Raw genomic sequence first — 22,770 nt, 5'->3', positions numbered from 1 at the left:
AAAGCTAACATTTCAGGTCAATAATGTTTAAACAAGTCATTAGCCCCAAAAGATGTTTTGTTCTCTCCCCAAATGCTTCCTGATCAGCTGAGATTATCCAATATTTTCTGTTATAGATGGAAGTCGGAATTGTTTTAAAAAGCATTAGCAAAAGCTGAACCCTTCATGATTTGATGAAAGGTTTAGGGGTATCTGGGAACAAATTTCACTAAAGTGTCCTGACTAAGGTAGAGAATCCTGTTTAGTAGCTTGCTGCCTGGATTGGGGAGCATGCCTTCTGAGAATACGCTGAGTGAACTTGGCCTTTTCTCCTTGGAGCAACAGAGAATGAATGAGAGGTGACCTGATAGACATGTATAGAATGATGAGAGACATTGATTGAGGGGTAGTTTTTCCCAGGGCTGAAATGGCTATAACAAGAGGACACAGTTTTAAGGTGCTTGGAAGTAGGTACTGAGGGGATGTCAGGGGCAAGTTTTTTACAAAGGGAGTGGTGAGTACGTGGAATGGGCTGCCGGTGACTGTGGTGGAGGCAGATACCATAGAGTCTTTTTAAGAGGCTCCTGGATAAGTACATGGAGCTTAGAAAAATAGAGGGCTATGGGTAATTTTAAAGTAAGTACATGTTTGGCACAGCACTGTGAGCTGAAGGGCCTGTATTGTGCTGTAGGTTTTCTATGTTTCTACGTATTAACATGTGCAGTTGTTTCAAATGGCTGTAGTTCTGACGACTAAGTGGCCAAACCAAGAGAGAGATGCCACTAAAAAGACTGCTTCTCGAACACAAAATTATGCTTGGCTGTGTCTATTTGGACCCAGAAAATATGCATATGCTTAGCATATACCATCTCCATCTAACATAAATATGGAATGATTTTCAAAATAAAAAACATACTTTTTGGCAGGGACAGTTTTCTGTAGATTCCAGAGCTTAAGGGTGTGGTCTTCAGAGGCTGTAACCAGCACAGGCTCTACAGGATGGAAAGCTAATGCACGTACTCCATCAAAGTGACTCCGTAGTGTGTATTTGGGATTCCATGTCTTCCTAAATGCATCCTTATTAGCCGGCAACTAAAAATGAACATAAGGTAAAAGATATAGAATGTTACTGAATACGTATCCAGAATAAAGATGTTAATATGAAAGAAGGAAGTAATCTTCACAAGTTATCACCAAAGCCACATGAAGAACATCTACCAAATGTTCTGAAAGCAAAATCGAAAAGCAGACTATATCCAAAATACTGTCAAGTGGGCTTGATTTCAATAATAAATTAAAATCTCTGCATTCCAAAGCTCTCAGTGGAAATTAGAACACAATTGTGCTTTAGGCATTGACAGAAAGTTAACATGACACATATACGGAAGAAAAATGTTAAAACTTCAAGTACATCAGATTAAAGGGATGTTGAACAAATTGAGTTTTGCTTAAAGAATATAAGTGCACTCAGATAATCCATAAGCCACAAAAAAAACATTTTTACAATGTCTCTTTCTTCAAGGTCCAAATACAAAATCTCAGCAAAGCTTAATACTGGACCACAAATGACGTGCAGTAAAGAAAGAAAAGCTGAGATATATCATCCTTGCAAACAATAACAAACAACATAATAGCATTTCTGATGGCTTGATAACTGAATAAAAATCATATAACTGAAAAACAGCTCTGAATACTGACTGCTGGCCAAGACTATATTTTCAAATGACTGAAATTAGTTTTTTGTAACATTGGATTTTTATAAGATTTATTTTTTTCCTGTGAAAACTTAAAACCCAAAATTATCACAACAGTCAGATAAGGCTGCCACATTTTTTAGTAAAATAGTAAAACATGAACTAATGGTGCTGAATTACAAAGGTATTCAAGTTTTTAAAAATGTTAGGCAACACCAGTAGTGAAAGAAAAATGTTTTTTCTCAGCTTGGGATCTTCCATCAAAACCAGAAAAGACTAATTATGAAGTATATAGTGAGGAACCAAGCTTGGGAAATCAGAGCAGGGAGAAAAAAACTTTAACCGCTGGATTTAAAAATGTAAGTGATAATGGCAACAGACGAGCAAAATCATAGTCATAGTCATACTTTATTGATCCCAGGGGGAAATTGGTTTTCATTACAGTTGCACCATAAATAATAAATAGTAATAGAACCATAAATAGTTAAATAGTAATATGTAAATTATGCCAGTAAATTATGAAATAAGTCCGGGACCAGCCTATTGGCTCAGGATGTCTGACCCTCCAAGGGAAGAGTTGTAAAGTTTGATGGCCACAGGCAGGAACGACTTCCTATGACGCTCTGTGTTGCATCTCGGTGGAATGGGTCTCTGGCTGAATGTACTCCTGTGCCCACCCAGTACATTATGTAGTGGATGGGTGACATTGACCAAGATGGCATGCAACTTAGACAGCATCCTCTTTTCAGACACCACCGTGAGAGAGTCCAGTTCCATCCCCACAACATCACTGGCCTTACAAATGAGTTTGTTGATTCTGTTGGTGTCTGCTAGTCCCACTCCCCTGCCTTCTCACCATAACCTTTGATGCCCTGGCTACTCAGATACCTATCAATCTCTGCCTTAAATACACCCAATGACCTGACCCCCACTGCTGCCCGTGGCAACAAATTCCACATGTTCACCACCCTCTGGCTAAAAAAAATTTCTTTGCATCTCTGTTCTGAATGGGCGCCCTTCAATCTTAAGTCATGCCCTCTCGTACTAGACTCCTCCACCATGTGAAACAAATTTGCCACATCCACTCTGTCCATGCCTTTCAACATTCAAAATGTTCCTGTGAGGTCCCCCCTGGGAGGACAAGTACAGTCCAGTAGCAGTCAAACGTTCCTCATATGTTAACCCTCTCATTCCAGTGAATCTTCTCTGAACCCTCTCCAACATCAGCACATCCTTTCTTAAATAAGGAGCCCAAAACTGCACACAGTACTCCAAGCGAGCTCTTACCAGTGCCTCATAGAGCTCAACATCACATCCCTGCTCCTATACTCTATTCCTCTAGAAATGAATGCCAACATTTCATTCGCCGCCTTCACCATCAACTCAACTTGGAGGTTAACCTTAAGAGTATCCTGCATGAGGACTCCCAAGTCCCATTGCATCTCAGAACTTTGAATTCTTTCCACATTTAAATAATAGTCTGCCGTTTATTTCTTCTACCAAAGTGCATAACCATACACTTTCCAACACTGTATTTCATTTGCTACTTCTTTACCCATTCTTCCAATCTATCCAAGTCTGCAGACTCTCTGTTTCCTCAGCACTACCAGCCCCTCCACCTATCTTTGTATCATCAGCAAACTTAGCCACAAAGCCATCTATTCCATAATCCAAATTGTTGATGTACAATGTAAAAAGAAGTGGCTCCAACACGGACCCCTGTGGAACACCACTGGTGACTGGCAGCCAACCAGAATAGGATCCCTTTATTCCCACTCTCTGCTTCCTGCCAATCAGACAACGCTCGATCCACGTTATGTAACTTTCCCGTAATTCCATGGGCTCTTATCTTGTTTAGCAGCCTCATGTGCGGCACCTTGTCAAAGGCCTTCTGAAAATCCAAATACACAACATCCACTGCATCGCCCTTGTCTAGCCTACTTGTAATTTCCTCAAAAAATTGTAATAGGTTTGTCAGGCAGGATTTTCCTTTAAGGAAACCATGCTGAGTTCTGCCTACCTTGTCATATGCCTCCAGGTACTCCATAACCTCATCCTGACAATCGACTCCAACAACTTCTCAACCACCGATGTCAAGCTAACAGGTCTATAATTTCCTTTTTGCTTCCTTGCCCCCTTCCTAAATAGCGGAGTGACATTTGCAATCTTCCAGTCCTCCGGAACCATGCCAGAATCTATTGACTTTTGAAAGATCATCGCTAACGCCTCCACGATCTCCACAGCTACTTCCTTCAGAACATGAGGGTGCATTCCATCTGGTCCGGGAGATTTATCTACCTTTAAGACTACTCAGCTTCCTGAGTACTTCCTCTGTCGTAATTGTGACTGCGCACACTTCTCTTCCCTGACACCCCCGAGTGGCCAGTATACTGCTGATGTCTTCCTCAGTGAAGAGTGATGCAAAATACTCATTCAGTTCCTCTGCCATCTCCTTATCTCCCATTACAATTTCTCCAGCATCATTTTCTATTGGTCCTATATCTACTCTCACCTGTCTTTTACTCTTTATATACTTGAAAAAGCTTTTAGTATCCTCTTTGATATTATTTGCTAGCTTCCTTACATAGTTCATCTTTTCCCACTTAATGACCTTCTTAGTTTCCTTTTAAACGCAAACAACAGGAATTCTGCAGATGCTGGAAATTCAAGCAACATACATCAAAATTGCTGGTGAACGCAGCAGGCCAAGCAGCATCTATAGGAAGAGGCGCAGTCGACTGCGCCTCTTCCTATAGATGCTGCTTGGCCTGCTGCGTTCACCAGCAACTTTGATGTATGTTGCTTTAGTTTCCTTTTGTAAGCTTTTAAAAACTTCCCAATCCTCTGTCTTCCCACTATTTTTTGCTTCCTTGTATGCGCTCTCCTTTGCTTTAAATTTGGCTTTGACTTCTCTTGCCAGTCACAGTTGCATCCTCTTTCCATCTGAAAATTTCTTCTTTTTTTGGAATATATCTGTCTTGCACCTTCCTCGCTTCTCGCATAAACTCCAGCCACTGCTGCTCTGCCGTCCTTCCCGCTAGTGTCCCTTTCCAGTCAACTTTGGCCAGTTCCTCTCTCATGCCACTGTAATTTCCTTTACTCCACAGAAACACCGACACATCGGATTTCGGCTTCTCTTTCTCAAATTTCACAGTGAACTCAAACATGATATCATCACTGCCTCCTCAGGGTTCCTTCACCTCAATCTCTCTAATCATCTCTGGTTCATTACACAATACCCAATCCAGTACAGGCGATCTCCTTGTGGGCTCAACAACAAGCTGTTCTAAAAAGCCATCTCGTAGACTTTCTAAAAACGCAAACAACAGGAATTCTGCAGATGCTGGAAATTCAAGCAACACACATAAAAGTTGCTGGTGAATGCAGCAGGCCAGGCAGCATCTCTAGGAAGAGGTGCAGTCGACGTTTCTTCCTAGAGATGCTGCCTGGCCTGCTACGTTCACCAGCAACTTTTATGTGTGTTGCTCGTAGACTTTCTACCAATTCTCTCTCTTGAGACCCAGTACCAACCTGATTTTCCCAATCCACTCGCATGTTAAAATCCCCTACAATTATCCTAACACTGGCCTTCTTGACAAGCCTTTTCTATTTCCTGTTGTAATTTGTAGTCCACATCACTGCAGCTGTTAGGAGGCCTGCATATAACTGCTATCAGGGTCCTTTTACCCCTGCAATTTCTTAGCTCAACCCATAAAGATTCTGTACCTTCCGATCCTATGTCACCTCCTTCTAATGATTCAGTATCATTTCTTACCAATAAAGCCACGCCACCCCCTCTGCCTAACTGCCTATCCTTCCGATACACCGTGTATCCTTGGACATTCAGCTCCCACAGACATGCATCCTTTAGCCATGTCTCAGGGATGCATGTGATAGCTTCCCTTATTACTTTAAGGTAATATTGGGTACTCTTCCTCATATGTAGGTCTCTACTTTGTGATGAGAGGTAGTACCCAGAAAAATAATTACAATGAAATAGAAAATGCAGTGGAGTACAACATTATCAATTACAGCTGCATACAAATTTGCATCCGCTGTTGGTTTTCAATTGTTCACAAATCTCTAATATTTGGCTAATGGATAAGTACTAAATCTGGTAACAATATCCTTAAGCACTTTGCCAAATCAGCCAGTCAACAATGGCACCAGCAAATCAGTCTGAGGGTGACAGTGAAGTCAGCCACCCAGGGTCAACGAATGGAATTAAATGATGCAGAGGCAAGGTTTATATAATACAACACAAAGCACACATTAGATCTGCCTCTTCACAATTAGACGAGGGAAATGTGACAGAACAGAATAAATGGTTAAGATAGAACAAATCCTCTAGGCTAAACTAAGAGGAATAATATATGAATAATAAAAGAGAAAGCGGTTTCCAGATGTACTATACGAAATAAATAATTACAAAGCAAACAAAATGTCAGATGGGAATAAAAACAAAAACTGTTTTTTTAAAAAAGTAGAGCAAGCGGATCTCAAATTCGGGGGGGGTGGAGGATGGCAGTAAAATAAATTCATAAACATATGATCGTTCACTTCATATCATTTAATTAAGAAGGATATGTAGCTGAGAAATTCTAAGCCAAAACTACTATGTTAGCAAATAGGATGAATCACAGCTAACATTATACTCTAGTTCATGAGCATAACAGAGTTAGCTACTCAGCTATGAGACCTTGGTCTCCTCCCATTCAGCCCTTGCCTTGATTCTATATTCCCTGTCAAGCCCCATACTTTATTGTACCTCCCTCCACACTGGCCCCTCTGATACTGCCATTGACATAAGCAGTGTCAGGCTTATATCAAGGACCAGATTCTAAACAGCCTTACTTGCCTCCAACTGGAGTTGTGTAACCTGCCACTTCCTCCTCCTACTTCTGGGCTTCATCTATGGGGTTTGAAGTTCAAGATGCAGAACTGTTAGCTCTTCAATTCCAACTAACCCCACCAGAGCACGACAGAGTCAATATTTGTGCAATGCATGCATACTATTTCAGCCTTAAATTACACACTGTGCCAAATGCCACAGCAATCCTACTGGTGCAGATATATTTTTAGAAAAATGGAATCTAAATATGCAAAGATGACATATCTAGTTCATAATAAGCAGAACTGTTCTAAATTAATGCTTTTTGCCTAGTTCTTCCAACATTCATCCTGGAAGTGAAAAGCAATAATCTCACAGAGAAGTGCATCTTACAAGTAAAAATTACAGGAGCTGTTGAATGACCATCTGTAATTTCTTTAAGGAACACTGATAAAGTTGGTTGAAACTTGCAATAGTTATTTTACTTACACAAGAGAACTCTAATTTTCTGAGTACAATTGGCTTGAAGCAGATAGATGCTACCTCACCAGTGGTAGCACCACATTCAATGTTCTATTACTAAGTATTTTCAGCTAAGATGTTATTGACCTATTTTGAAGATTTACATACCAATGCAGGTGTCCCCCGCTTTACGAAAGTTCGCTTTCGCCACTTCACTTTTATGAAAGACCTACATTAGAACCTGTTTTCGCTAACCGAAAGAAATCCAAAGAGGATTTTCACTTTTACGAAAAAAGGCGCCCACTTTAAACTTGTGTTTACCCCAAGACTACCATGACCGTAAAGCCTTGCGTGGGCAGGTGTGTGCACATGCGTGTACGTGCCGATTTTTTTCTACAAATCGGTTTTGGCTAAATCTTCCCAATTCTGGTAAGTGAAACTACACTGTACATACATTATTTCTACTTTATATAGGCTGTGTATTCATGATATGATTCCTGCTTTTACTATATGTTAGTGTTATTTTAGGTTTTATGTGCTATTTGGTATGATTTGGTAGGTTATTTTTTGCGTCTGGGAACGCTCAAAAATTTTTCTGATATAAATTAATGGTAACTGCTTCTTCACTTTACGCCACTTCAGCTTACAAACAGTTTCATAGAAACACTCTACTTTTGGATAGCGGGGGAAACCTGTATAAGACCAGTTAGCCTTAAGGAACAAAAGTATCCTAAGAAGGATAATTGCTCTGATAGCACTGTCCAGTTTTGGATATTTATAAACCTCCTGATATCCAATTTATTGGCTCACACTCTATGTTTGTCACCTGTCTGCAGTTAATTCATAATGACTTCACCCATACCCTCCTACCATGCATAATGTTACCCAATTGATTATAACGTGGTTATTCAATTCTTTATTGAAATTTTTCTAAATGACAAAAATTAATTCTAACCAACACTTAAAAATGCTAAAGAACAGTCGCCATTACAGTAAATATTCAGTCAGCCAATGAGAGCACCTTACATATACTCTGAGCCACTGACATATTAGTTCACGCTCTGCCTCCCACACGTCCGTAAACATTTTTGCTCCCTCGCCAATTCATTCCATTTTTTTTCACCTATAATGTCTGGGAAATGGGCTGCAACTTCCAGTGATGAGGGTGTCTAGGAAAAGCATTAGCATGGATGTGAAACTGCAAGTGATATGGTGTGAGGATGTTAATGGTGGCAAAGTTGAAGAGTTACTCCATTCTCATGGTGAGAGCTTTAATAACTAAGAGCTTTGAGAACTGGCAGAGCAACGTATCCTGGGCGAATTTGAGGACACGGATAGAGAAGAGGAAACATCAGCAAGGAATCTCACCATTAATTCCTCAGTACTAGCATCACCACAATCACACAAATCATGGACTAGTTCATCAATAATGACCCTGACTGGGACCAAAGCAATAAGGCAAAGAGAGGTGTTCTCAACATGATTTCCTACTACCAAGAACTGCTTCATTAGAGGAAACTTAAGAAAAGGCAGTCAAATCTCGATGCCTACTTGAAAAAGAAGCCGAAGTTAGAGGAGGACCCACAGCCCGGTCTCTCCCACCCGCTTCCCTCTGCTGCTGCTGTGATGTGTTGCTGCTCCACTCATGTACAGGTTAGGCCTATTTGTGTGTTTGTTACTCCATGAATTACAGTGTTTACATAAAATAATACATCCTATATCTCAAATTCGATTTTTTAAAAGATCAGGCACACATGCCTGAGTTAGGTAATGTTACAATGGGCCCTCATAGCACTGATTCACATAGCGCTCCACCAAGGAACACATCCTCAGCGTTAAGCGGGGTCTGAGGATAGTTAGTTCAGCAACTTTTCAGTATGAGTCTCAGTCTTCGTTGTTTTCATTGCATGGACTCCACTTTGCCACTTTTTGGAACTGCATATCAAAGAGCAAAGCAGAGTGAATGAGGAGGAGGTGCAAAGAAGTGAGGGAGAATAGGTTTTACCAGGTAAGAGGAGGGCTAAGTTAGGAGTTAGGATATTATTAAAAGAGTGACACTTAGAATGCATAAGCAGATAACAGAAAAACTATTCACCGAAGATGATGTTAGGGAGACAAAATCAGGTAACTAGGAAAGCAAATGGGAAGGAAAGAATTGGAGAAGTAGACACATGAAATTGCAGATGCTGGAATCTAGAGCGAAGAACAATCTGCTGGAGGAACTCAGTAGGCCAGGCATTATCTGTGGAGGGAAACGGACAGTCGATCATTTGGTTTGAGATCCTTCATCTGGATTAAATTGGCAATAACTTGAAACATAAAACAGCAGATCTTAGACATTTCAAAAAGAATTAAGATGCTGGAAATACTCAGCAGGATGGACAGCAACTATGGAGAAGGAAAAACAGAGTTCATGTCTCAGGTTGATTATTTTTGATCGAATATGACAGAGGCAATATTGCTAAAGAAAAGACATTAATGAATAAGTGGGTTACGGAGATATAATGAAAGAACAAGGAAAGACACCAGGATATAGGAAGGCAGTCCTGATAACAGAATGCTAAATAAATAAATGCTTCTTGAAGGAAACAACAGATATTAGAAGGATAATGGAAGAGAAAAAAAGTTAGAAACAGAATCAGAATTAGGTTTAATTTCACTGGCATACATTGTGAAAATTGTTGTATGGCAGCAGTACGTTGCAATACAAAATAAAAACTGTAAATTGCAGTAAATATATATACTATATGTAATGTAACTCTTGGTTCAGCTAGCAGCTTAACCTAAGGGAGGACAGCGCTCGGCCCGGCCAAACTTAAGAAATCTTGTTTGGGTGGATGCTGCACAATGTGTTCCCTTTTACAAATCAGTACCATGAAATAACAAACAGTACACAATATGTGATTAAACAATTGAGCTTTATAATTCTTAATTTGACTATATGGTTAGTAAAGAAACAAAAAAAAAAGGGCCCATTCTCATGAAACAGTCTAATGCGCAACTTTGGAGCTCACGGTTCAGTCCACTGGTTTCCTGTTGACTTCTTCTGAGCGTAGCCGACCCTCGGACCCTTGGTCCAAGCTCACTCCGTCCGGTGGTCTACCAGCTATCTCTGTTCAAGTCTTCTTCTCTTCATCTCTCCCTGGCAAAAGACCGCCAAATCCCTGCTCTCAGGCCCACAAGAAAGAACATCATCCTGCTCATTGGCTAGCATACATTCCAAAGCCCTGTTATCTCTAGTCATAACCCAAATATTGCTGCTACAGAGAAACCATTACCTTAGCAATGAAACATTACAGGGAGCCCATTACATTAGCAGTGAAACCTTAAAGCGCATTACACTCTTCCCCCCACCAAATTTAGTCAAGTCTTCATGACGTTGAGATAATTTGCCAACCCTCCCTGCAAAACACAAAGGCCAATCCAGGTGTAACAGGCAGTGACACAGCTCCCCAAAACAGTAGGGGTCACACTCTGTTCCGCCGGTGCTACGCAGGCCATCCTATCTGGTGGTCTTCTAACTCTCTGAAACCCCCTCACCTAACCCTTCAGGTTCAGACACTACTGGGGATACTTCCGGTCTACCTGGCGCGGCCTCCCCTGACCTATCACTCGTGCCACCTGCAACTCGCACCCCTCCGTCCTGTGGCCAAGCCCCGCTACAAACCAGGCTGTCCACAGATAGCACCCCGCCCGCCACTTCACCTGACTCAGTGGGAGAAGGGCTGGAAGTCTTTTCCTCCATTAATGGGGAGTTAGCAAAAAGCAGCATATATGACCAATCGGGAGGTAGAGCGAAGTTAAGATGGCGCTAAACAGCCACTCCTTTGCTTGCATCTTCGGAAACAGTTCTACTTTCATCTTTAATACAAGGGGTGATTGATAAGTTCGTGGCTGAGGGTAGGAGGAGTCAATTTTAGAAAGCCTAACACATTATTTTTCAATATGGTCCCCTCCTACATTTACACACTTAGTCCAGTGGTCGTGGAGCATACGGATCTTGGATCTCCAGAAAGTGCCCATAGCAGGGGTGATTGATAAGTTTGTGGTCTAAGGTAGAAGGAGATGAGTTATACGGCTCTCTTTACATGCACATGCAGCTCAACTCTTTGAGTGATTATGCAGAAAGTTTGAAGTTAATAACTCATCTCCTTCTACCTTAGGCCACAAACCTATCAATCACCCCTGCTGTGGACATTTTCTGGAGGTCCTAGATCCGTATGCTCCACGACCGCTGGACTAAGTGTATAAATGTAGGAAGGGACTATGTCGAAAAATAAATGTGCTAGGTTTTCTAAAATTGACTCCTTCTACCTTAGGCCATGAACTTATCAACCACCCCTCGTATCTTTATTTTTCCCTTTCAGGGTTCTTTTGAAGACCCTGACCTGGAGATACACGCTGATTTTGGTTTTTTGCGGGAATGGGACCCATTCTCGGGGTTTCAGGACTGGCCGTTGTTCGGCACACCAAGGATTTGGCCTGAGAATTCAGCTCCAATTCGGATGCCTAAGATCTCGGGGTTCTGCAGATGGGTGGATTGAGGGTCGGTGTCACGGCAGGAGACCCGTGAGTCATCAGCAGAGTCGGGATATCTGCGGTGGGCCCGAAGACCCAGAATCTTTGCGGTTTTCAGGCACAGAGCTCAAAAAAAGTGACTTGGCGGACTTTTAACATCGTAAACCAGCGAGTTGTTTGTTATGTCTCCCCACTCGCTGGGGGAAAAAAAATGGAGACACCTCCCTTATGAGAGAGAGAGAGAATCTGCGGTTGTCGAATGCTGGGTGTAACGCAAAGTCTTTGGGGTCACTGCAAGTCTGTGTCTTTGCTATTGCTTTGCTCAAGCTGAAGACTCGGTGGTGATACCGATGCTTGCTTTTTTTTTTGTTGGTGGTGGGAGGGGGATTGTTGCTTGCTGCCACTTACACGCAGGAGGGAGGGGAACTGGGGTGACTTTGGGGTTATGTTTATTTTTCGTTCATTCTTTCGTTCTGTTTTTGTAGATGTTTGCAAAGAAATAGCATTTCAGGATGTATATTGTATACATTTTTTTGACATTAAATTGAACCTTTGAACATCCAGGTCCTCGTCCTCGGAATCAGTATCCCTCTCAGGGGTGGGGGCCGACCTAACTTTCCAGCTTCAACATCTTCTCTATCAACCTCCTCTTCCAATCCACAGGAACCGGGGAGTTGCCTAACCTCTGGCAACCCCAACCATGGCCATTCTCTCAGTAATGGAGACACTACCGCATTTCGTCTTCTCAGCCTGAGCCATGTCTCCCTTTTCGACCGCTGACCAAATGATACTGCTGTCCAGGTTGTCTCGCTGAGCAGCTGCCACTTCCCCAGAACTCAATTCCGGCAGCTGATTTGTCTTCAGAGCAGTCAGGTTACAGTGAACTTGGGGAATAGTATCATCAGAAGCCCCCAATTGATCCACTGCTCGATCCTGCCCCTCCTGTCTCTCTGCCTTCACGGTGAAGGCAAACTGACACATGGCATTCATCCCCAGGGCAGGAATGCTCTCCCACTTCTCGTCCCTGACCTGTCCCCTCATGGGCCCGTCGGGACAAAGCATCAGCATCAATGGTCCTGCTTCCCAGCCGGTACTTCAGGTTGAAATCATAGGCAGACAACACCGCCAACCACCAATGGCTTGTGGCATCCAGTTTCACCAAGGTCAGGATATGAGTTAGGGGGTTGTTGTCCATCCTCACCTCAAACTTGGCCCCATAGAGGTAGGCACTCAGCTTATCCACCACTGCCCATTTCAGCACCAGAAATTCCAACTTGTGCATGGGATAGCTTTTCTCAGAGGGCGACAGACTCCGGCTGACAAACTCAACAGGTCTCAACCTGGTGCCTCAGTTCTGATACAGGACGCCCCTTAAGCCTTCTCAGTTGGCATCCGTGTTCAGTACATACAGCAATCGGGGGTCTGCAAAAGCCAGTACCGGCGCCTTGGTCAGCAGTTCCTTCAGCAACTGAAAGGCCTCCTCACAATTTGTATCCCGCCTCGGTCCAAAGGGATCTAATGGGCTAAGATACTCTCCACCCTCCTGTCCTTTTTTCCCCCTCCCTTTCTTCTTCAAGGGAGGGTAACCGCACAGAAGCTGATTCAATGGGTAACTCACTTTCGCATAGCCTTTCACAAACTTTCGATAGTAACCACAGAAACTGAGGAACGAGCGCAGTGCGCTCAAAGTCTGAGGTCTTGGCCAAGTGGTCACCGCCTCTATCTTAGCTGGATCTGCAGCTACTTCATCCCATGAGATTATGTGCCCAACATAGCTAACAGACATTTGGCAGAACTGGCATTTGTCCAGGGAAAGTTTTAACCCTTCAGCTTTCAGGCAGCCCAGCACCTTCAGCAGCCTCGCTTCATGTTCTACCAAGATGGATACAAACACTATGAGGTCATCCCAATACACCAATACCTCAAGCAAATTCATATTCCCCCACCATCTTCTCCATGACCCACTGGATGGTAGCAGGGGCTCCAGATATGCCCTGGGGCATCCTTTCAAACTGGAAAAATCTCAGGGAACAGATAAATGCCATCTTCCCTTTGTCAGTCTCCCTCATGGGTATCTGGTAACATCCACTTCTGAAGTCCAGCACTCTGAACCACTTCGCACCACTCAGGCAGGCCAGCACATCTTCAATCCTCGGGACCGTATACTGGTCAGGAACGGTGCGCCCGTTCAGAGTCCTATAGTCCACACACATCCATACCTTCCCATTCTTCTCTTGGGCTACTACTATTAGGGACACATAGGGGCTTCGGGACTCAGTGATGACCCCAGCTTCCTTCAACTTACACAAATGCTGCCGGACATCCTCCATGTCTGCAGGGGCCAGCCTCCATGATCGTTCTCTAAACGGGGTGTCCTTGGTCACCCGGATAGTGTGACAAGTGCTCTTGGAACAACCCATATCAAACCCATCAGTGGAAAAGACACCTTCCAGCATCAACATCTTCTCTACCAACCTCCTCTTCCAACCAGGGAGTCCCTGAAGTTGAGTAACTCAGTGGTCAACTTTCCCCCCCTTTTCCAATAGTTTCTCCCCAGCTTGTCTCATGGGAACACTAGACATTACCGTCACCGGGAACAGATGCGCTAGGGGCATCCTCCGCTTGAAGGTGATCTCCCTCTTCGTAGCATTCCTAACAATTACTGCCATCCTGCTCGCCTGCACAACTGAGGGCCTCTGCAATTCAGGCCTCACCAGTACCTCAACAGGAAATCCCGACTCCCTCTCGTGGTCTTCCAGAGCGTCCACTAAGAGAGCTTCGCCCTCAGGCACTCCAGGAAATGTGGGGGTCCCCATCACTCTTGCTACTTCCCCGGGCCGTACCACCACTGGCTTCGACTGGGTGAACCACACAGTCCCTCATCTAAATTCAGTATCCGGCCCAATGCTGCCACGCACTTCCTCAAAAGCAGCTCGAAACACCGGGTGCACGGACAATGTTCCCAGAAAGCTCTCACCAGCCTTCTCCTTGCAGGCCCCCATGAACCTCCTCACAAGAGGGGTATTGGTCCCCACCAGAATTGAAACGCCGCTCTTCTCAACAGGGTCCGGACAAACCAGCAGCAATGTATCAAGGATCTCAGACACTCCTACATTGGCCTCCAAGAACTCCAACTTCACTGACAAATAACCGTTGTATGGATAATCACTAGCACCAAGTCCCCAGATCTCCAGTGCCCTGAATGGGGTCAATATTAATGCTTCAGGTATCGGGTGTAAAATGAACAGTACAATATTGTGACCTATGACCTGCTGTCGAGTATGGCTTAAGCATGAATACCCTCTAGCCATAGCGACACACTGGAGCATGGTCCCACTAAGCCTTCAGGAATAAGGTATTTCGCTTTCAGGGGTTCCTTGGTACATTGCTGATAATGTGTTCCCCCAGAGACACCAGGCCGTTTCCTCACTGGGTCTCCTCTAAGTTTTCCCAATGTCTCTCTCTGCTTAGGTGCCCGGGGTCTCATTCTCCTTCTCACAGGACACCTGCTGCCAGCAACCTCCCCCACACAAGCTCCATCATATTTTGGGTGGTGGGGGGTCACACCTACTGATAACAGCCGAAACATCTCCATACTCAATTCTGCCACAATCTCCTCTACTGCTCCCCGGGGTAGGCTATCTGTGGTCACCACCGCAGGGGACCACTACCGAAGACTGTACCCTGCTGACGGAGGCCTCCCACGCCTCCAATATGTTCACCTCTTCCTGTACCTCTCTGATCAGCTCAACAAAAAATGGAGGGGGAGCGTCTTATGAGATTGTCAGAGACCCCAAGCAATCAGTTCCTGGGACTGGGCGCCCCTGGCTATCTGGTCCATTCTTAACTGATCCACCTCAGCTGCTTGAATGACCCCTCTGCGCTGCAAGCAATTTAGTTGTCTCTCTTGCCAAAAAAGATAAGCAAAAAGCTTCTCCCCTTTCTCCTGACGCATGTTCTGAAACCCCTCCATGAGCTCCATTGGGCTTCCCGTCGGGCCAAAAGCTTGTCCAGTACTTGCATGTAATTGACAGCAGTCGCTACGGGATACCGCAACGTGACGGCTCTCACAGCGTCAGCAGCCCGCCTACGCAAACTCTCAACCAATCTCTGTTGCTTTATATCATCACAGCACTCTTCCCCTTTAGGGGTGGGCATTATATCAGAGAATAGGCGGAGCCTACCAGAGCAGGGACTTTGAACCTGAGCATTTTTCCATTTATTTGCCAGCGAGGTAAGGGCAGATATTAACTCAGAATTCTCACTCTTCACTGGGGGACGGGGACTAATTAGACATTCCAAATCTGACCACTCCTTCCCCTACCTCCTCAGAAACGATAGAACCCTGTCTTTGAAATCTCCGCCCCCAGCTACCACTACGTTAGCACTGGTCTGCATTAAAATGAGAGCTGCGCCTGCCATCTTATCAAACCTCCGCCCCGCAATCGCAACTTTAACAGTACTTAACGGGTGAATTAACAATTCATCCGGAGTACGAATATCTACCCCACTGGTACAATACTCAGGGTAATCACACAGCATCCAACGAAATCAATCCTGAACGATACCCCCACAATTGTAACTCTCGCTTCAGCTAGCGGCTTAATCTAGGGGAAGACAGCCCTCGACCCGGCCAAACTTAAGAAATTTTGTTTGGGTGGATGCTGTGTGATGTGTCCCCTGTTATAAATCAGTACCATGAAATAACAAACAGTACACAATATGCGATTAAACGACTGAGCTTTATAACTCTTAATTTGACTGTATGGTTAGTAAGGAAACAAAAAAAAGGGCCCATTCTCATGAAACAGTCTAATGCGCAACGTTGGAGCTCATGGTCTGTTCATTTGCTCCCCATCGACCTCGAGTGTAGCCGACCCTCGGAACCCACTCCATCCAGCAGTCTACCAACTCCCTCCATTCATGTATTCTCTCCTCATCTCTCCCTGGCAAAAGACTGCCAATTCCCTGCTCCTAGACCCACCAGAAAGAACAACATCCCGCTAATTGGGTAGCATACATTCCAAAGCCCCCCTTACCTCTAGTCATAACCCAAACATTGCTGCTACAGAGAAACTATTACCTTTGCAGTGAAACATAACAGAGGCCATTACATTAGCAGTGAAACCTTGCTCTCTCTCTATATATACACACACACACACACACACACATATATTTTTTCCCATTAATTAAGTAGTGCAAAGAGAGAAAAAAAAAGCAATTAAGTGTTCATGGGTTCAACGTTCATTCAGAAATCTGATGGGAGAGGGAAAGAAGCCACTCCTGAACCACTGAGTGTGTGTCTTCAGGCTCCTGTACCTCCTCCCTGATGGTAGCAATGAGAAGAGGGTATGTTCTGGGTGACGTGAATCCTTAACCTTTTTGAGACACTGCTCCTTGAAGATGTCCTGGATGCTGGGGAAGTTAGTGCCCATGATGCAGCTGCCGGAGTTTACAACACTCTGCAGTTTACTTCAATCCTCTGCAGTCCCCCCCCCCCCCCATAACAAACTGTGATGCAGCCTGTTAGAATGCTCTCCACGGTACATCTGTAGAAATTTGTGGCATGCCAAATCTCCTCAAACTTCTGATGAAATGTAGCCACTGTTGTGCCTTCGTTGTGACTGCATCAATGTGTATCTTAATAAAACTTAAACAACAGAAACAGTATTTGCTTATTGAGCCCCTCAAGCCTGCTCCACCATTCATTATCTGCTCGAACTATACTTGCTCTTAAATAAGTAGAAAACAAATCTGACATCCACTACAAAAGAGCACCAGCAAAAGGGAACAGTAAATACTTTCATAGCTTACAAGCAACACCAAAAAATGACCAAAGGACTATTTGAGGCCAGTACATAGCAACTTCAATGGATGTGCAACATTCTAGTTGATATTTCCCTTCTGTGCCACCAGGTGGTGCTTTAATCAAACTTTTAAAAATAAGACGGACAAACGTTCAAAGTAAATTAATTATCATAGTCATACTTTATTGATCCCGGGGGAAATTGGTTCAGTATATATATATTTCACCATATACAACCCAGAATTAAATTTCTTGCAGGTATTCACAGTAAATACAAAGAAGCATTGTCAAAAATAAACAGCACACGATTGACAAACAAATGTGCAAAAGACAACAAACTGCAAATGCAAAAGACACCAAAATGATAATAACAAATAAATAAATAAGCAGTAAATATCAAGAACATGAGATGAAGAGTCCTTGAAAGTGAGGCCATAGGCTGTGGAACAGTTCAGTGTTGGGCAAGTGAAGTTATCTTCGTTGGTTCAGGGGCCTGATGGTTTAGGTGTAATAACTGTTCCAGAATGTGGTGGTACGAGTCCGGAGATCATAATAGCAGCAGTGAGAAGAGAGCTTGACCAGGACGGTGGGGGTCCTCTCTGATGGATGTCGCTTTCCTGCAACACTGCTCGTTGTAGGTGTGCTCAGTGTTGGCGAGGGCTTTACTCATGATGGACTAGACTGTATCCATGACTTTTTGTGGACTTCTCCATTCAAAAACATTCACGTTGCCATACCAGGCCAAGATGCAACCAGTCAATATATTCTCTATTACACATCCATACAAATTAGTCTAAGTTTTAAAGGACATGCTGGGTCTACGCATCTCCTAAGAAAGTAGAGGTGATGCCATGCTTTCTTTTAATGGCACTTGTGTGCTGGGACCACAGCAGATCCTCTGAAACGATAATACCGAGGAATTTTAAAGATGCTGAGCCTCTCCACCTCTGATCCCTGATGAGGAATGGCTCATGGACCTCTGGTTACCTCCTCCTGCAACCAATAATCATCTTCCTGGTCTTTCTGACATTGAGTGAAAGGTTGTGGGTACCACTCAGTCAGATTTTCAATCTCCCTCCTATGTGCTGATTGTCACCAGCTTTGACTTGGCCAATAACAGTGGTGTCGTCAGAAAACTTGAATGTGGAATTGGAGCAGAGCTTAAATTCTAGGAGAGCACAGCAAGACTACTAGATTATAAGAGTTTCAGGATTTAGAAGCATAGAAAACCTGCAGCACAATACAGGACCTTCGGCCCACAATGCTGTGTCGAATATATACGTAGTTTAATTACCTAGGGTTACCCGCAGCCCTCTATTTTTCTAAGCTCCATGTACCTATCCAAGAGTCTCTTAAAAGACCCTATTGTATCCGCGTCCACCACTGTCACCGGCAGTCCATTCCACACATTCACCACTCTCTGCGTAAAAAACTTACCCCTGACATCTCCTCTGTACCTGCTTCTAAGCACCTTAAAACTGTGCCCTCTCGTGTTAGCCATTCTAGCTTTGGGAAAAAGCCTCTGCCTATCCACATGATCAATGCCTCTCACCATCTTACACATTTGTGAAAGGGTAAAACTGGCAAATAAGAAAGAAAACTGGAACAGTCACACAACAATTGGAGAAAAGTACAAGCGCTAAGTAGAATTACATTTTCACCATCAAGGATGACAATTTGCTTCATTTAACACACATAAAAGTTGCTGGTGAACGCAGCAGGCCAGGCAGCATCTCTAGGAAGAGGTGCAGTCGACGTTTCAGGCCGAGACCCTTCGTCAGGACTAACTGAAGGAAGAGTGAGTAAGGGATTTGAAAGTTGGAGGGGGAGGGGGAGATCCAAAATGATAGGAGAAGACAGGAGGGGGAGGGATGGAGCCAAGAACTGGACAGGTGATAGGCAAAAGGGATACGAGAGGATCATGGGACAGGAGGTCCGGGAAGAAAGACGGGGGGGGGGGAACCCAGAGGATGGGCAAGGGGTATATTCAGAGGGACAGAGGGAGAAAAAGGAGAGTGAGAGAAAGAATGTGTGTATAAAAATAAGTAACAGATGGGGTACGAGGGGGTGGTGGGGCATTAGCGGAAGTTAGAGAAGTTGATGTTCATGCCATCAGGTTGGAGGCTACCCAGACGGAATATAAGGTGTTGTTCCTCCAACCTGAGTGTGGCTTCATCTTTACAGTAGAGGAGGCCGTGGATAGACATGTCAGAATGGGAATGGGATGTGGAATTAAAATGTGTGGCAACTGGGAGATCCTGCTTTCTCTGGCGGACAGAGCGTAGGCGTCCAGCAAAGCCGTCTCCCAGTCTGCGTCAGGTCTCGCCAATATATAAGAGGCCACATCGGGAGCACTGGACGCAGTATATCACCCCAGCCAACTCACAGGCGAAGTGTTGCCTCACCTGGAAGGACTGTTTGGGGCCCTGAATGGTGGTAAGGGAGGAAGTGTAAGGGCATGTGTAGCACTTGTTCCGGTATCTTATTCTGGTATGTCCCCCACTTTTCCTTCGCTACATCGACGACTGCATTGGCACTGCTTCCTGCACGCATGCAGAGCTCGTTGACTTTATTAACTTTGCCTCCAACTTTCACCCTGCCCTCAAGTTTACCTGGTCCATTTCCGACACCTCCCTCCCCTTTCTAGATCTTTCTGTCTCTGGAGACAGCTTATCCACTGATGTCTACTATAAGCCTACTGACTCTCACAGCTATCTGGACTATTCCTCTTCTCACCCTGTCTCTTGCAAAAATGCCATCCCCTTCTCGCAATTCCTCCGTCTCCGCCGCATCTGCTCTCAGGATGAGGCTTTTCATTCTAGGACGAGGGAGATGTCTTCCTTTTTTAAAGAAAGGGGCTTCCCTTCCTCCACTATCAACTCTACTCTTAAACGCATCTCCCCCATTTCACGTACATCTGCTCTCACTCCATCCTCCCGCCACCCCACTAGGAATAGGGTTCCCCTGGTCCTCACCTACCACCCCACCAACCTCTGGGTCCAACATATTATTCTCCGTAACTTCCGCCACCTCCAACGGGATCCCACCACTAAGCACATCTTTCCCTCCCGCCCCCCCCCCCCGCATTCCGCAGGGATCGGTCCCTACGTGACTCCCTTGTCCATTCGTCCCCCCCATCCCTCCCCACTGATCACCCTCCTGGCACTTATCCGTGTAAGTGGAACAAGTGCTACACATGCCCTTACACTTCCTCCCTTACCACCATTCAGGGCCCCAAACAGTCCTTCCAGATGAGGCAACACTTCAACTGTGAGTCGACTGGGGTGATATACTGCGTCCGGTGCTTCCGATGTGGCCTTTTATATATTGGCGAGACCCGACGCAGACTGGGAGACCACTTTGTTGAACACCTGCGCTCTGTCCGCCGGGGAAGGCAGGATCTCCCAGTGGCCACACATTTTAATTCCACATCCCATTCCCATTCTGACATGTCTATCCACGGCCTCCTCTACTGTAAAGATGAAGCCACACTCAGGTTGGAGGAACAACACCTTATATTCCGTCCGGGTAGCCTCCAACCTAATGGCATGAACATCGACTTCTCTAACTTCCGCTAATGCCCCACCTCCCCCTGGTACCCCATCTGTTACTTATTTTTATTCACACATTCTTTCTCTCACTCTCCTTTTTCTCCCCCTGTCCCTCTGAATATACCCCTTGCCCATCCTCTGGGTCCACCCCCCCCCCCGTCTTTCTTCCCGGACCTCCTGTCCCATGATCCTCTCGTATCCCTTTTGTCTATCACCTGTCCAGCTCTTGGCTCCATCCCTCCCCCCTCCTGTCTTCTCCTATCATTTTGGATCTCCCCCTTCCCCCTCCAACTTTCAAATCCCTTACTCACTCTTCCTTCAGTTAGTCCTGACGAAGGGTCTCGGCCTGAAACGTCGACTGCACCTCTTCCTAGAGATGCTGCCTGGCCTGCTGCGTTCACCAGCAACTTTTATGTGTGTTGCTTGAAATTCCAGCATCTGCAGAATTCCTGTAATTTGCTTCATTTTACATTTTTATCAAGAAACAGCAAACTATACAGAATACAGAAAAGGTGACAGAGCAAAGCAACATCCCATATGTATTGCTAGTGCTTCAAAACTAGCCACACTCCCAGAGAAATGGCAAAATACTGCACATCTTAAGTCCTAAATTAAACAAAAAGTGCTGGAAATAATTAACAATCAAGTATCATCAGTGAGGATAGAAAGAGATTGAAAGCTTCAGGTCACTGTACTTTCATCAGAACTGGAATAAAATGGAATGAGAGAAGTTCTAAATTGCAGAGAAAGTCAGGAGTAGAAGGCAAGATTTATAGCAAGGTGAAGATCTGGAGATGCAGAGAACTACAAGAGATGTAACACTTAACATTATATTTTATCCTGTCCCATCTCAAGAAAAACTAATGGCCCTTCCAGGTGAACAGTAATTCATTTTGCACTTTTTCCCCAATACCTTGCATTGGGATTTCATGATATGGTTTCCTCTAGTATGAAGAAACCAAATGCAGATTGAGTAACACCTCAACAATGCAACTCGATTGAAGTCTGCAAAAGTTACCATGAGCTTCCAGCCTCCTGCCACTCTAATTCTCCATCACACTCTGACCTTGTCCTTCTACAATGTTTAATGAAGTCCAACATAAACTTATAAAACAGTACCACATCTTCCATCTAGGTACAGTGCAGCTTACAGGACTCAATAATGAATTATATAATTTCAATAAAGAGTCTGCTTGTGACAGGATTAGCTACTTCTGATGCAAGGACATCTACCAAAATATTTCTTAGGCTTTTCTCTCTTCACAGCCGCCAGCTGGCATCCTCTATTTCTTCATTCACTTTTGCCCTCATTCATTTCCCTCCATTTGTACACTTCCAGATCGACCAAGCATGATTAGCACATTAATTTGTTCTCTCAGACAGTACTGAAAACAGTAACATCGTTTGGACAACGTTGGTCTCTTTAGTGGAAAAGGTGACCAGAGCACTACTTTTGGAATACATAAAAGAGAGAAGAGGGAAGATGCATCTGCTTGCATTTTCACACGAAAGGATGTAGAAATCATGGAATACAATCCCTGGGATGTGGGATGTGGAATCTGTAATAGTGGGAGCTGAGAACAAGGGTAATCCTACCCATATATGGAAAGTAGTAATAATTGAAGTGCAGGAAATGGTTGAGACCTATCAGTTATGACGTAGGGGGAATACAGCTGAAGAAAAAGGAAAATGTATCATAAGCACACCAGGAAGGTGGCCTTACCAGAACAGATGCGACTAATATGGAGAAACTAAGAGAATGGCATGGCAAACTTGGGGAAGTGGGGCAGGAGGAAATGAAGACAACGCTCTCAAATGCATCTGTTTCCTTTCCCACATTTGTGTGCTCAACCTTTTCCTCCCAAGCAAAACAACAGATTTGATTGGTTATAACATGTGTTTCATTCTGTTTCCATCTAGCAAGAGAAA

At 44.3% G+C, this 22,770-nt stretch overlaps 1 protein-coding gene across 3 annotated transcripts in view; it reads right to left on the bottom strand.

The window, feature by feature from the left end:
* Positions 1–22,770, bottom strand: part of strn3 (striatin, calmodulin binding protein 3) — a 198,883-nt gene that overhangs the window by 27,721 nt on the left and 148,392 nt on the right. For all 3 annotated transcript variants that reach the window (XM_063050439.1, XM_063050448.1, XM_063050457.1), the window contains one exon: positions 896–1,071. In XM_063050439.1, the coding sequence (XP_062906509.1) occupies positions 896–1,071 (176 nt within the window). The remainder of the gene's footprint in view (positions 1–895; positions 1,072–22,770) is intronic.

This window comes from Mobula hypostoma, chromosome 1 (assembly GCF_963921235.1).
Source record: "Mobula hypostoma chromosome 1, sMobHyp1.1, whole genome shotgun sequence".
Lineage (NCBI taxonomy): Eukaryota > Metazoa > Chordata > Chondrichthyes > Myliobatiformes > Myliobatidae > Mobula > Mobula hypostoma.
This window is presented reverse-complemented; position numbering and strand designations above follow the sequence as displayed.